Below are 13,467 nucleotides of genomic sequence, written 5' to 3' on the forward strand. Positions count from 1 at the left end.
GGCAGTAGCGGTCAGGGGAAGCCTCTGGATTTCCTCTGCAGGCGTCGCTGTGGGGGTTCAGGGGGGGTCAACTCTGGCTACTCACAGGCTCGCAGTTGCCGGGGAGTCCTCCCTGTAGTGTTAGTTTTCTGCAGGTCGAGCCAGGGGTGTCGGGTGCAGAGTGGAAAGTCTCACGCTTCCGGCGGGAAACGTGTGGTCTTTAAACGTTGCTTGTTTGTTGCAAAGAGTTGCAGTTTCTTGAACAGGGCCGCTGTTCTCGGAGTTTCTTGGTCCTTTAGATGCAGGGTAGTCCTCTGAGGCTTCAGAGGTCGCTGGACCCTGTTGGATTCGTCACTGTTGCAGTTTTCTTCGAAGTAGGGAGACAGGCCGGTGGGGCTGGGGCCAAATCAGTTGTCGTCTCCGTCTTCACTGCAGGGCTTCAGGTCAGCAGTACTTCTTCTTTAGGTTGCAGGAATCTATCTTCCTCGGTTCTGGGAGCCCCTAAATACTCAATTTAGGGTGTGTTTAGGTCTGGGAGGGAAGCAGCCAATGGCTACTGGCCCTGAGGGTGGCTACACCCTCTTTGTGCCTCCTTCCTGTGGGGAGGGGGGCACATCCCTAATCCTATTGGGGGAATCCTCCTTCTACAAGATGGAGGATTTCTAAAAGTAAGAGTAACCTCAGCTCAGGACACCTTAGGGGCTGTCCTGACTGGGGGGTGACTCCTCCTTGTTTTTCTCATTATCTCCTCCAGCCTTGCCGCCAAAAGTGGGTGCAGTGGTCGGAGGGGCGGGCATGTCCACTAGCTGGGATGTCCCGTGGCGCTGTAACAAAGGGGGTCAGCCTGTGAGGCTCACCGCCAGGTGTTACAGTTCCTGCAGGGGGAGTTGAGAAGCAGCTCCACCCAGTACAGGCTTTGTTCCTGGCCACAGAGTGACAAAGGCACTCTCCCCATGTGGCCAGCAACATGTCTGGTGTGTGGCAGGCTGGCAAAAACTAGTCAGCCCACACTGGAAGTCGGGTATGCTTTCAGGGGGCGTCTCTAAGATGTCCTCTGGGTGTATTTTTACAATAAAGTGCACACTGGCATCAGTGTGCATTTATTGTGCTGAGAAGTTTGATACCAAACTTCCCAGTTTTCAGTGTCGCCATTATGGTGCTGTGGAGTTCGTGTATGACAGACTCCCAGACCATATACTCTTATGGCTACCCTGCACTTACAATGTCTTAGGTTTTACTTAGACACTGTAGGGGCATAGTGCTCATGCACATATGCCCTCACCTGTGGTATAGTGCACCCTGCCTTAGGGCTGTAAGGCCTGCTAGAGGGGTGACTTACCTATGCCACAGGCAGTGTGAGGTTGGCATGGCACTCTGAGCACACACAAGCTGGCAAGCAGTGTGTTTGTGCTGAGTGAGGGGTCCCCAGGGTGACATAAGACATGCTGCAGCCCTTAGAGACCTTCCCTGGCATCAGGGCCCTTGGTACCAGGGGTACCAGTTACAAGGGACTTAACTGGGTGCCAGGGTTGTGCCAATTGTGGAGACAAAGGTACAGTTTAGGGAAAGAACACTGGTGCTGGTGGGGCCTGGTTAGCAGGGTCCCAGCACACTTTCAAATCATAACTTGGCATCAGCAAAGGCAAAAAGTCAGGGGGTAACCATGCCAAGGAGGCATTTCCTAACACATATGTCTTTGTGTGGATGGTTTAACATGTACCTCCAGAGGTTAATGGTGGAGTCCACTGGACTCCATTGGAGTCCATGTGAGGGTGCTACTCATGGTTTCCAACTTTGTATGAGACTGCCAGTGTTCATCTCGGTCATTGAGGCCTGTACAACTACATTCTTCTCTTTAAAAAAAATGCTTTTTTCAATGATTTGACAGGTGCCCTAGTTCCTTTTTTGCCATGAGTTTGCATCTTTTAAGTTCATCCTTCTTAAAAGCTGTTTTAAGCTGATGGTTGCTTTTCTCTTGTAGGTGAAAAGGAAAGAACTGTCAGAAATTTCTGAAAGTAGTGATCAGAAGCGTCCACGTCCTTCTACACCCATCGACGAGGATGATGACGGTAGGTCTTTTCAGGTAGTGTTTTCACTTTGCACTGCTAAATTCTTTGAACACAAAGTACAGTGTCACAGATGTGTAGCACCATGACGCAGGAGGTTAACCAGTGTATAGATTTGGCAAAATCTTACATTGCTTTTCATTGCTTTGTCATACTCGATGAGCTGAAATAGACTAACAAATACTATGCAGTAAAGATTTTAACTATAAGATAATAGTATTGTTTCGCTCTTCTGGTTACTTATTGGTGAGAGATGACGATCTCACTGTATGACCAAGAAAACAGTGTTTAGTGTAACAACACTTTCATCTCCATTATGTAGGTTTCATTGATGCTTAGCAACTGTAGGAAGTTGCCCATTTATATGGTATGTGAATACCGTGGAAAGGGACCAGGGATTCCCCAGTGAGTGGAAATGCTCTATTTACGGGTAGTGTGGTCAAGCAGCCTTAGGTTTAACATAGAGGAGTGCAGGCCATCTACAAATACACAGTAGTTAATAAATGAGACACACAACTTAAGAAGTCGATCCACACAAATTTATACGAATAGCAGGTATTTATATATATTCTTGGGCATCAGAGAAAAATCGTTCCGGTAAGTACGTTTTTAAGTATGAATTCTTTTCACTTTAAAAAGTGGAGAAAGTGCAGGTTCTCCAGTGTTATCACATCGGAGGAAAAACTTGTTCTCCTCCAAACAGGTAAAATACAGCGACTTACAAAATCTCTAGCTTTTAAGGTTAGTAGTGGGCAAGATTCCAAGGCAGCACCCACAGTACCCCCTCAGCGAAACATGGGTGGCCGGGTGCAGAGTGCAAAACAGCGCTGGGTGCCCAATACATTCCTGTGGAGATTGGTCATTGCAGAAAGCGGCTGCAGGCTCCGGCCAGGAAGCCATTCGGGCTGAACTAATAGCAGGGCTGAGGCCTCAATATGCTCGGGCATATGTAGGTCCCTTTGGTCCTCTTCTCCACGGCTCTGGCAACAGGTGCAGAGATGTCCTTAGGTGTCTGGTTTTCTTTACTGGAGGGTTGCAGTGGAGGCTGTTTGCAGAGGCTGCAAGCGTCGTCGGGGTGTCCTGGAGGGGTGAGACCACAATGGACTCGAACTGTGGAGGGCCAAAGAAACTTTTGGTACTTGTGGTCCACTTCAGCTCGGGTTGGAGACGGCAGATGCAGTTGTGATTTAAAGTGTCTGGTTTTGGCTTTGCCAAAGACTTCAGAGAGCCTTCTTTGGAGATTGTTGGAGAACAGGTCCGCTGTTTATGGTAGGTCTTGAGTCTTTATTGAAGGCAGGAAGTCCTCCCGGGTTTCTGGAGTCACAGCTGCAGGATGAGTCGACTTTGTTGCAGATCGACAAGTGATGCAGACAGGCCAGCGGGGTTTTTACTAGGTCAGCTGTTGCTTTTTCCTCTTCTGCTGTTGCGGCTTCAGTGTCCTTGGTCTTGTTAAGTTGTCAGGATCTGGTTCTCTGGTGCCAGGGGCTACCCTAAATTCCGAATTTAGGGGTGTGTAGGGTAGTACCTTTGGTTGACCCTTGGGGTCACTACACCCCTGTATGACCACTTCCTGTGGGGAGTGGGCATAACCCTATCCCAGAATTCCCAAGCATGCCATCACCCGGATGGCTACTTCTGAAAAATCATGGCCACCTCGCAGTAGCCCACCTTAAGGGGTGATACTAGCCTGGGGGTGGCAAGCTAATTTTCCTGCCTGTCCAGGTGCCAAATGGGTACTGGATGGGGGGTGGTGACTTCTTCTCCTGTGAGGGGATCCAGATTCTCATTTTAAAAGCGGCAGCCCTTTGAGGCCTACCGCCTTAGGAAAGCTAATTAGCAGGTTCTCCTGTGGGAGGGGGTGTTACACCCTTTTCCTGGCATGCTTTTGTACTGGGCCTCCTGAGAGCAGAATGCTCTCACCCTAGGGGTTCAGAATGGTTTTTTTGGGTGGCAGGCTGGCAGAAACTGATGAGCAAGCACACCAGAGGCTGGTAGGATTTCAGAGGGCACCTCTGAGGTGCCCTTTGGGTACATGTATTGGTAAATTCAAGACAGGCATAAGTGTGGGTTCAACAATATGAGATGATGGATACCATACATCCCTGTCTTCAGTGACACCATCATGTAGCTAGGAGCTTGTATTGACCAATGTCCAGCACATGCATTTAAAATGGCTTACTTTGTCCCTCACTATGTCTGAGAATTGACAGGCATAGCAGGGCATGTCAGCTCATGCAGATATGCCTTCACATGTAATGTAATGCACCCTGCCTTAGGGCTGTAAGGCCTGCTGGAGGGGTGAGTTAAATATATTGCATGCAGTGTTAGGGGACAGGCTGTGTGCCATGTTGTGTTCATTTTTATCTGCACCAAGACTTGCAGCCTGCAATGGCAGCCTCTCATGTTCTTGGTGAGGGATACCTTAGGGTGGCGCAAATGAGCTGCAGCCCTTAGGGGACTCTCTTTAGTACCCAAGGCCCTTTGTACCAGGGGTACCATTTACTAGGGACTTACAGAGGGTGCTAAAGGATTTGCCAATTGGGGAAACATCTGTACAGTTTTGGGGAAGAACTCTGGCACTGGGGACCGGGTTGCAGGAACTCAGTACACCTTCAATCGAAATCACATCAGATACCAGGCAAATCGTGGGGGCTAATCATGTCAAAAATAGGTGCTTTCCTACTGAAACAATGAATATGTCTCTGTGAGGCATTTCGAATCACTTTTCTTAATGCAGTCAAAGTGTAGACGTAGCAATAAAATAACCTAAAAGACTATAATATCTGTACTTGTTTAAATTGCCTGTTACCGAATTAATAAGAGTTGGAGAAGAAGGTTTTGCAAGGCTGAAGAGGACCAGCAAGGTCCAGGGGACACAACCGAGGAAGGGGAGTCTGGGGTGACCCTCAGTAGCTTGGAGAGTCCGGAAGGGGAGGCATAACCCACTGGCAGCAGGCACAGGAGTCGCAGTGAGCCCACTTAGCACACCTGGAGGAGTGTCCCACGTCTCCGGAGCAGCAGGCAGGAGACAGCACTTTGCAGGAAAAAAATCATAAATATCCCTTTGGATGAGGAACAAACAAACCTTGGTAGCTACAAGAGTTGCGGTGCACAGGCGTACTGCCGGGGAAAGAAAGGCAAGGGTTTACTGTCTCCCAAGTTGGACAGCTGGTAGAGAGGACCAAGGGAACCACTCCAGACCCCCATCTGTGATGCAGGATCCACGCAGCTCCGGAGGAGAGGAGATGAGATCCACACAGCCAATCGCCTTTTCAGTTAGTTCCTGCTAATAAAGAGGGGAGTTACTCCTTCACTCCAAGGGAGATTTGTTTTTCCTTTTTTTTGCAGGCTGAAGGCTCCGTTGCCTTCAGAGAATGCACACCCGGGGAAATGTTGTAGTTGCTGGAAGGAACCGGAGAAACAATGTTGCAGAGCGGAGTCGTCGCTGTAGTTGCAGATTGTTAGCTCCTGGAGGATCCAGTTGCAGTCCCACTGGCCAGAAGACGAAGTAAATGAAGCAGAGGAGTCCGTCTGGAATCTTGCACGTCAAATCTGATCACCCACCCAAGAGGGAGACACTAAATAGCCCAGGCAGTGGGATTGGTCACCAAGCAGGGAGACCACCTATCAGGAGGGGGCAGTGATGTCCCCTACCTGACCTGGTGACCCAGATGCTCCCAGGGGCCTCTACCCACCTTAGATTCGAGATGGCAGAATCAAGTGGCCACCTGGAGGAGCTCTGGGCACCACCTCTAGGGTGTGATGGACAGGGGACTGGTCACTCCCCCTCTCCTTTGTCTAGATTCGTGCCTGAGCAGGGACCTGGGGGTGGCCCATGGACTGGTGCAAACGTTTTTTTGCAAGGCTAGCACTCTGTGCCCTTCAAAGCTTATTGGTGGCTTGGGAAGGCTACCCTGCGCAAGCCATTGAACACCTATTTCCATGGGAGAAGGTGTTTACTCCCTCTCCTGCAGGAAATCCCTTGTTCTGCCTTCCTCTGCCTGAGCTGGTCAAGCAGCAGGAGGGCAGAAGCCTGTCTGAGGGGTGGCTGCGGCGTGGGCTGCCCAGAAATCCCCAGAAGATTAGTAGGAGCAATGCTGGTGGTCCTCTAAGGAGCCACCAGAGTGCATGGAATCATATAACCAATACTGGCAACAGTATTGGGGCATGATTCTGACATGTTTGATACCTAACATGCCCAAGTTCGGACTTACCATTACATGGCTGGAAATAGGTAGTGACCTATGTTCAGTATATGCATAAAATGGCATCCCCGCACTCACGAAGTCTATAAAAATGGCACTGGAGTTTGTGGGGACACCTCTGCTAGTGCAGGGGTGCCCTCACACACAAGTACTTGCACCCTGCCCTCTGGGTTAGGAGGGCCTGCCATAGGGGTGACTTATAGTGACCTGGTGCAGTGACCTATGGTGTAAAAGGATGCAGGTACCTGTTCATGCAGGATGCAATGGCAGTCCTGCAGAGCACTTTGCGTGGGTTCCCTATGAGTCGCATAATACATGCTGCAGCCCATGGGAATCCTCTGGTAACCCAATGCCCAGGGTACCTGGGTACCATATACTAGGTACTTACATGGGGGCACCAGTATGCCAAATGTGGGGTGAAAATGGTACAAGTTACCAAGGTAGAAGGGAGAGAGCATAATCACTGGTGTCCTGGTTAGCAGGATCCCAGTGAACACAGTCAAACAGGCAAAGAGTGGGGGTAACCATGCTTAAAAGAGGCTACTTTCCTATTCCCAGTGCCTCCGTGCACTTTGATTCACTGAACGCTTTCCAGCATCGGATGTTGTGGCAATAAGGCAGGGTTCCCAGAGAAGGCCTTTGGTGCCCAGCAATACGTTGACAGTGGTGGTGTTGAGCATGTCTTGGCCCAGACCTCAAACAAGGTCTCTGCAAGGGCCTCACTGAAGGATTTCAACAACTCAGAAGTTGAAGGAATTAACTGCAACATTCTGAGCATTTTCACTTTAGTCTCCACAGTAGATAACAGCAACATTAGCCACACAGTTGCTCTACAAACTACCACTGTGACTGTGACATGCTCTTCTGTACGAGGGCCCAATAGCAATTTCAGCTTGGTTTCAATAGAGGTGTCAAGGCCACTAGCTTTCTGTAGGTTTAACTATAGATCAGCATTAATGCAGTGAGGAGAGAGCAAATTGTCCGAGATACCACAGAAGAAAAGGCAGCCCCTGTAGGAGACCCACTGGAATAGGACCCAGGAGTTGTAGAGTAGCCCATGCAGTACAACTGAAGAAAGGTCCCACACCCCAGGAGACGCACGAAGAGGACTGTGCGTCACAGGGAAGAGTGCTGGGGCTACACGAACCCTGAAGATCCCTTGGAGGAGATGCCAACCAGCCTTGGTAGCTGCAAAAGATGTGGTGCACCAGGGTACTGTCCTGTGTGGGAAGGCAAGGGCTTACCTTCACCAGAGTTGGACAGCTGGCAAAGGGGACCACGCCAGACCACCAGTCGTGATGCAGGATCCACGCAGCTCAAGATGAGAGGAGATCCACGCAGCCGGTCGTCGTTGCTGTTGGTGCTCCACGCTGCCGGTGTTGTTGGTGCCTGGGGATGCAGGGGAGAGACACGCAGACTAAAGACTTGCCGCCCTCAGAGAATGCACAGCCGTGGAAATGTTGCAGAAGCTGGAAGGAGCCGTGGAAACAATATTGCAAGCAGAGCCTTCACCGTGGATGCAGATTGTCGCTTCCCTGAGGGTCCATTCCATTAGACTGATTTATGCACAGAGGGCACCAAATGTGCCTTTCCTAGCATACCAGTGGCTCAGGGAGGCTATCCCTCTCAAGCCATGTAACACCTATTTCCAAAGAGGGAGTGTGTTCACCCCCCACAAAGGAACTCCTTTGTTCTGCCTTCCTGGGATTGAGCTGTTCAAGCAGCAGGAGGGTAGAAACCTGTATTAGGGGTTGCAGCAGCTTGGGCTGCCCCGAAAACCCCAGAAGACTGGTAGGAGCAATACTGGGGGTCCTCTAGGGAGCCCCCAGAGTGCATGAAATCATACTTCCAATACTGGCATTGGGGTATGATTCAGACATGTTTGATACCAACCATGCCCAGGTTCCGAGTTACCATTATGTAGCTGGACATAGGTAATGACCTATGTGCAGTACACGCAAAAAATTGCGTACCCGCACTCACGAAGTCCAGGAAAATGGAATGGAGGATGCACAAGGAGTTTGGAGCACAAGCCAGGCCCACTGCAGGTCCAGCCCCCTGCCCCCGGGGGAGAAGTGAGTAAGGGCCAGAGCTCGAAGTGGACTCTGAGGGCAGGGGGGGGGACTACTGTTGTGGGTTGGCGGTTGAGGCCCCCCGCCTTTCCCCTGTGCCGGCCCTCACTACGCATTTCTTTGCTGCCTTCTACTCTGCTGTAACTGTCTCCTGGCTAGCTTCGCGTCCTGGCTGACTCTTGCTTTGCTGCGCCCGGGGCCTGGGAGCAATCCATCAAGGGGACCTGCACTATTGCCTATAAATTTGAAAATAATGTTTTTCTTCTTGGAAAATAGCCCTTAGGATGGTTTGGGCGTGGCCATTATGAGACCGCATGGACGCTGGGTGCTGGTCTCTGGCGGAATGTGGTCTTGAGCACGCCAGCAAAGCAGCAGGAAATAGGTGAGAGCGATGGCAGTAGAGCCATTTCACTAGGTTGAGCCCCTTTGTCGCAGAAGCAGGCTGACATGGTTCGGGCGTGGTCTGCGGACAAGGTTGAGCAGCTGCCCCCTAAAATCCTTCTGTTAGAACTCACGTCGAAAATTCTGCTTAAATTTGATTTCCTGAATGACCTTGTTGGGGCTGTCTATACCATCTCTGAAGACAGAACTACTTTTCCAAACCTAATTTCTCCAACAAAAAGCGACCTAAGTGGTAAAACCTGGCCTGGAGGGGGAATGGGGAACACAATTTCAGATAATGAACTGGAAGGGGGCCTGGAGGGAACCAGAGAGAAATTGGAGACTATTTGGGGTTGTATAAGTGACCTAGAGGTACTCACTCTAAGTTCACGTCTCTAATGGGCTCCCCCGCCCATCAACACCATCCTTGTTAACATTCTCTACTGGGTTATTAAAGAACAGTGTTCAGGTGCCGGACTATACGTTTCCAGAAAGAACAAGAAGTTCTAGAAATACATCTGGTACTGGAGGAACGGTAACCTGTACAAATGAACTGTATAGGAGATGGCCAAAATGTGCCCCATGAGTTAAATCCTAAAGCATATTGTCAGTTCAGTCCAGATTTGTCAGATTTATGTTCTCACACCATACAAAGGGCAGATGATTGGTACTGTGGGAATACAAATTTAACACCTACAGTAGGGAAGTCAAGTAATTTGCACCTCCAGGAGGAGACAGAGTTGTATTGTTCAATTGTGCATTGTAGAGTAATCATTTGACAAAACAAGCTAAAAATGGATCCACCCAAAGTGGATACTTGTCTATAAGTATATAAAAAAACAGTATGTCTAAGTCAGGGAAATATGGAAAAACACTGTAAGGAAAATCCATCCGGGAAGATTGATTATGTGGCATTGTGGGATATCCTTTTTAAAACCCCACAATTAACCTTGGATGCCTTGATGTACTGGTCCGCAAAAATGGATATTCAAGTGGACTTGTTAAAATGCTGACAAAATCATCCTCGAGGATCAACCAAAAGTTGGCTGATTTTAAATAAATTGATAAGCACACATGTTTGCAGAAACAACAAATATTGACAGCACATGCAGCCCATTAGTTAATAAATTGGCCACAATACCAGAGGGCCTTATTAGTTTAATGGAATATTTTAAAACCAAACTTGATATCTTCTGTTGTAAGAATGATCAAATTCTCCAAAATAACTAACAGAGGATGGTAGCAAGTCATATGATTTTACCACTCCATGTTCTGTTAATAGAGGGCAGAAGGTGTATGTTGATTTATAAAAACATAGAAGGCTCCTGTCCATGTAGTTCACAGCCTAACAATAAGGGAGGTGCCCCCTCGAAATAAACTCTCTCAATTACTAAAAGAACCTGACGATCAGTTGACAAAAAACAGAGGAAAAAAACAACGCACGGCCAGAAATAAAATTGTGTTTCTATTTTTGCTTTTGATATAACTGAAGACACTTAGTAAAAATACAACACAGCATGCGGATAAGTTATTAACTGAGTCAAATCAAATTATCAAGGATAAGACATTGAATAAAAAGCTGTTCCCGCTATTTGAAAAACAGCGGGGAAGATCTGAGCAAGGTGGTACTAAATTAGCTATAACTATAAGCTATTAGCCGTACAATAAAGAAAAACACCTTAATGACAGATGAATCCTTCTCACCCCACACCATTCATGGATTGTCATAAATGAGTATAAAAGTCTCAAACCTCAACCCTCCTTGGAGACAGGGTGGTCAAGGAAGGAAAAGATCCTTTTTATTAGGTACCATTTTGGTCTCCTAACAGGACAGGCCCGTGATGCTCCTTAGTTACGGGACTCAAACCATGCTTTGTGTAAGCATTGTGGACTTGGGAAGAAGACCATTACCCATGTGATCTGTCTTTGTAAAGGTCTGCTAAGTGGAAGAAAAGCCCTACTCAATGTAACATTTAATCAAAGAGGAATTTGTGCCTCTAGACAAGCTGTGATTCCATGTTTTAAAGCAACAGACACCATTTAAAATTTTAAACTCACTAAATTTTTGCAACTGGTGTCAAGAAAGATGGACACTTGTGATAACTGTATCACTGGTGGAGTTGTAGTTCAAGTGTTAGTAAACCTCTTTGGGCCTTTGATATATGAACAGAGTAAGAAACAATGTTAGGAGTATTTTTTACTGTAGTAAAGCAGGCTGTGCGTAACTATTTGTACTCTATTTTTTTTATAAGTACTATGCACTTTTAGTGCTAGGTACTTTGTAATATAAGGATACAAAAGACGAGTAAAAGTTCTTAAGAAATGCTCTTTACAGGAAATGTAATAATGTATTAGTTATTACAATGATCTTCCGAATTATCTGATCTACTGATGTACAAATTGGAAAGTGAAAGAAATTAGGAGAAAGCCTGCTGGCTGAAATGTATTTGTGTTAGGCACTTCAGTACACTAGCCCCTTTACTTGACCTATTATTCTAGGCTCACAAATGATTTGAAGGATGTGAACTGATTTGTGGTCCATACGAAGGGAAAGTTTTAAGCAAATTTTGCAATTTTCAAATACATGTATTGATCACTTAAGTATCTAAGCATGATGGAACTTTATTAGCTATTGCAGCGTGGTTTGTGCAAAATGCTGTATACTGTTGTAAATTATGTGTTTCAAATACAGACTTTTTTAACATTAGTGTAATGGTTTTAATGTACTATACTTTCCTAAATAAACTTAAACCTTTGACCACACTCTACTCGAAAAGTAGGGGCTTCTATGGCTTTCCTAGGCAACATCCACTAGCTGACATCTGCAAAGCAGCTACATAATCTACACCACACACCTTCACTAAACATGATTGTGTGGATGTTCTGGTATTCTAACAAGCTAATGTAGGGTAGGTTGTGCTACATACACTCTTTCAAACAACTGCAGCATCCACAGGTTAGCCACTGCTTTTGAGGGGCACTGCTTTACAGTCTGTGCAAAGTATGTGTACCTACAGCCACACATGCCTCGAACGCCCCGGACACCTGTGGCTGTTGCAGTTTCCCTTACCTTTTTCATGTGCATGGACATCTCTTTACTTAAACCATTACACTCCATTCTCACCCTGAAACAGTATAACAGTGGAGTAGGTGCCCATGCGCATTATCACCCTGAGGAGAGGGTCTCTCAAACTTGTGACTCAAAAGACTTCTTCGAAGAAACCCAACTTGCACACATGCAGACCCAACACCAGATGGCACAAGTAAGCAAAGCATTGAATCTACAGCACTACATGCCACAAACAGATGCTTATAGGGTAGGTAATATAATCCTTAACATCCACAACCAAGTAGGGGTAAACCTATATTGCCCTTACTTCAAATTTATGAAACTCCATATATTTCCACTTTAGTTTATGGTGAAGGTGTGTGTGGCTGCATTTGAAGTGGAAGTGAAAAGATTTTGCTAACTTCTTGTTGTGCCGTCCTCTACTTCTTGCTTTATAGGTCATGAGGATTTAAATCATCCATATGTTGAAGTCTTTGGAAAATGTTGACATATCTATTTGTGCATATGTCTGGCTCACTCATCTGTCTGACTCAGTGCTAAAACAACACACAATTAATTCATAAATTACAATTTGCATTCATGCCAAAATGAGCGTAAAATACCATGGCTCACCTGTTTACAGCAATGCGTTAATGATATAAGGCAACGCTCCCTCTTCGACAGACCATCAGCTGTTCGTGCAACAGACAAGAATATGGTCAAGCAATAGTTTTTTAAAAGGAGTGATTGCACAAGGGAAAATGCAGAGCTACACAAGCCCACTGTTAGGTAGTATGCCCCCCTTAAAACCTGTCAAGGGATTGAACCTTACCACCAGGTTGTATTGGGACATTTGGAAATGTCTCTTCTGTTCTGTTCTGTTTCAGAGCAGGTATTGTTCACTGGTTGCTTAGCTTCCCATTAGGGCTACATTTCAAACATTTTGACACCTGGTAGTGCCCATATGATATGTCAACTCCTCAGATTCATTTGCATTTGACCTTTTTTGGTATTTTTATACAACTTTTACTAAACGGTTCTTAGTACCAATTTTAAAAAAGCAGAAAATTTCCGAGTGTACACTTGCTCTCTGCTACTGTTAAATGAGGGGGATGTTTGTTTGAAATAGGATGTTTATTTAAAACTGCCTTTTATAGCTGAACATCGATGATTTTCTAAAAAAATAAATAAAAATAAATAAAAAAACTTGCCATTTATCTTGAGGTTTGCACTTTACTAATTTACTACTTACAAATTGTAATTTTGAATTTTATGGTATGCGTTTTATGATCTTAGGCATTTTATCTACTTTTTTGTGTCAGATTTTTGACTAAAGATTTTTTTTTTTTTTAAATCATGTTTTCTATTGGAAAATACATTTAATTAGAAAACATGCCTCACATTTTTGATTTAGTATTGTAGTAATATCTGGCAAATTATTATGAAACATTCAATCCAAACGCTGCAAAACTACAATAAAAAAAAAAAAGAAAGAAATTGTCCATGTAGCTTGAAAGATAATAGTGAAACAGGCCTCTTGCCTGTTAGATACCTTGGCAACTGCTCTGTTGCATCATGCACATCATTAGTGTCCAGCATTAATGGTCAGCCTGTCATGGAAAGATGACAACGGTGTCTTTGTGTTTTGTCCTCCTGACTCATACCACACTGTCTGATAGGAAGGGTTAACGATAGGGAGCAAGCTCATCTAAGGG

The 13,467-nt window shown here is 46.1% G+C and overlaps 1 protein-coding gene across 10 annotated transcripts in view; it reads left to right on the forward strand.

Annotated features, from left to right (window-relative positions):
- Window positions 1–13,467, forward strand: part of SETD1A (SET domain containing 1A, histone lysine methyltransferase) — a 905,198-nt gene that overhangs the window by 584,855 nt on the left and 306,876 nt on the right. For all 10 annotated transcript variants that reach the window (XM_069244167.1, XM_069244168.1, XM_069244163.1 and 7 more), the window contains one exon: window positions 1,961–2,048. In XM_069244167.1, coding sequence (XP_069100268.1) covers window positions 1,961–2,048 — 88 coding nt within the window. The remainder of the gene's footprint in view (window positions 1–1,960; window positions 2,049–13,467) is intronic.

The sequence above is a fragment of the Pleurodeles waltl genome, chromosome 7 (genome assembly GCF_031143425.1).
Source record: "Pleurodeles waltl isolate 20211129_DDA chromosome 7, aPleWal1.hap1.20221129, whole genome shotgun sequence".
In the NCBI taxonomy this organism is placed as follows: Eukaryota; Metazoa; Chordata; class Amphibia; order Caudata; family Salamandridae; genus Pleurodeles; species Pleurodeles waltl.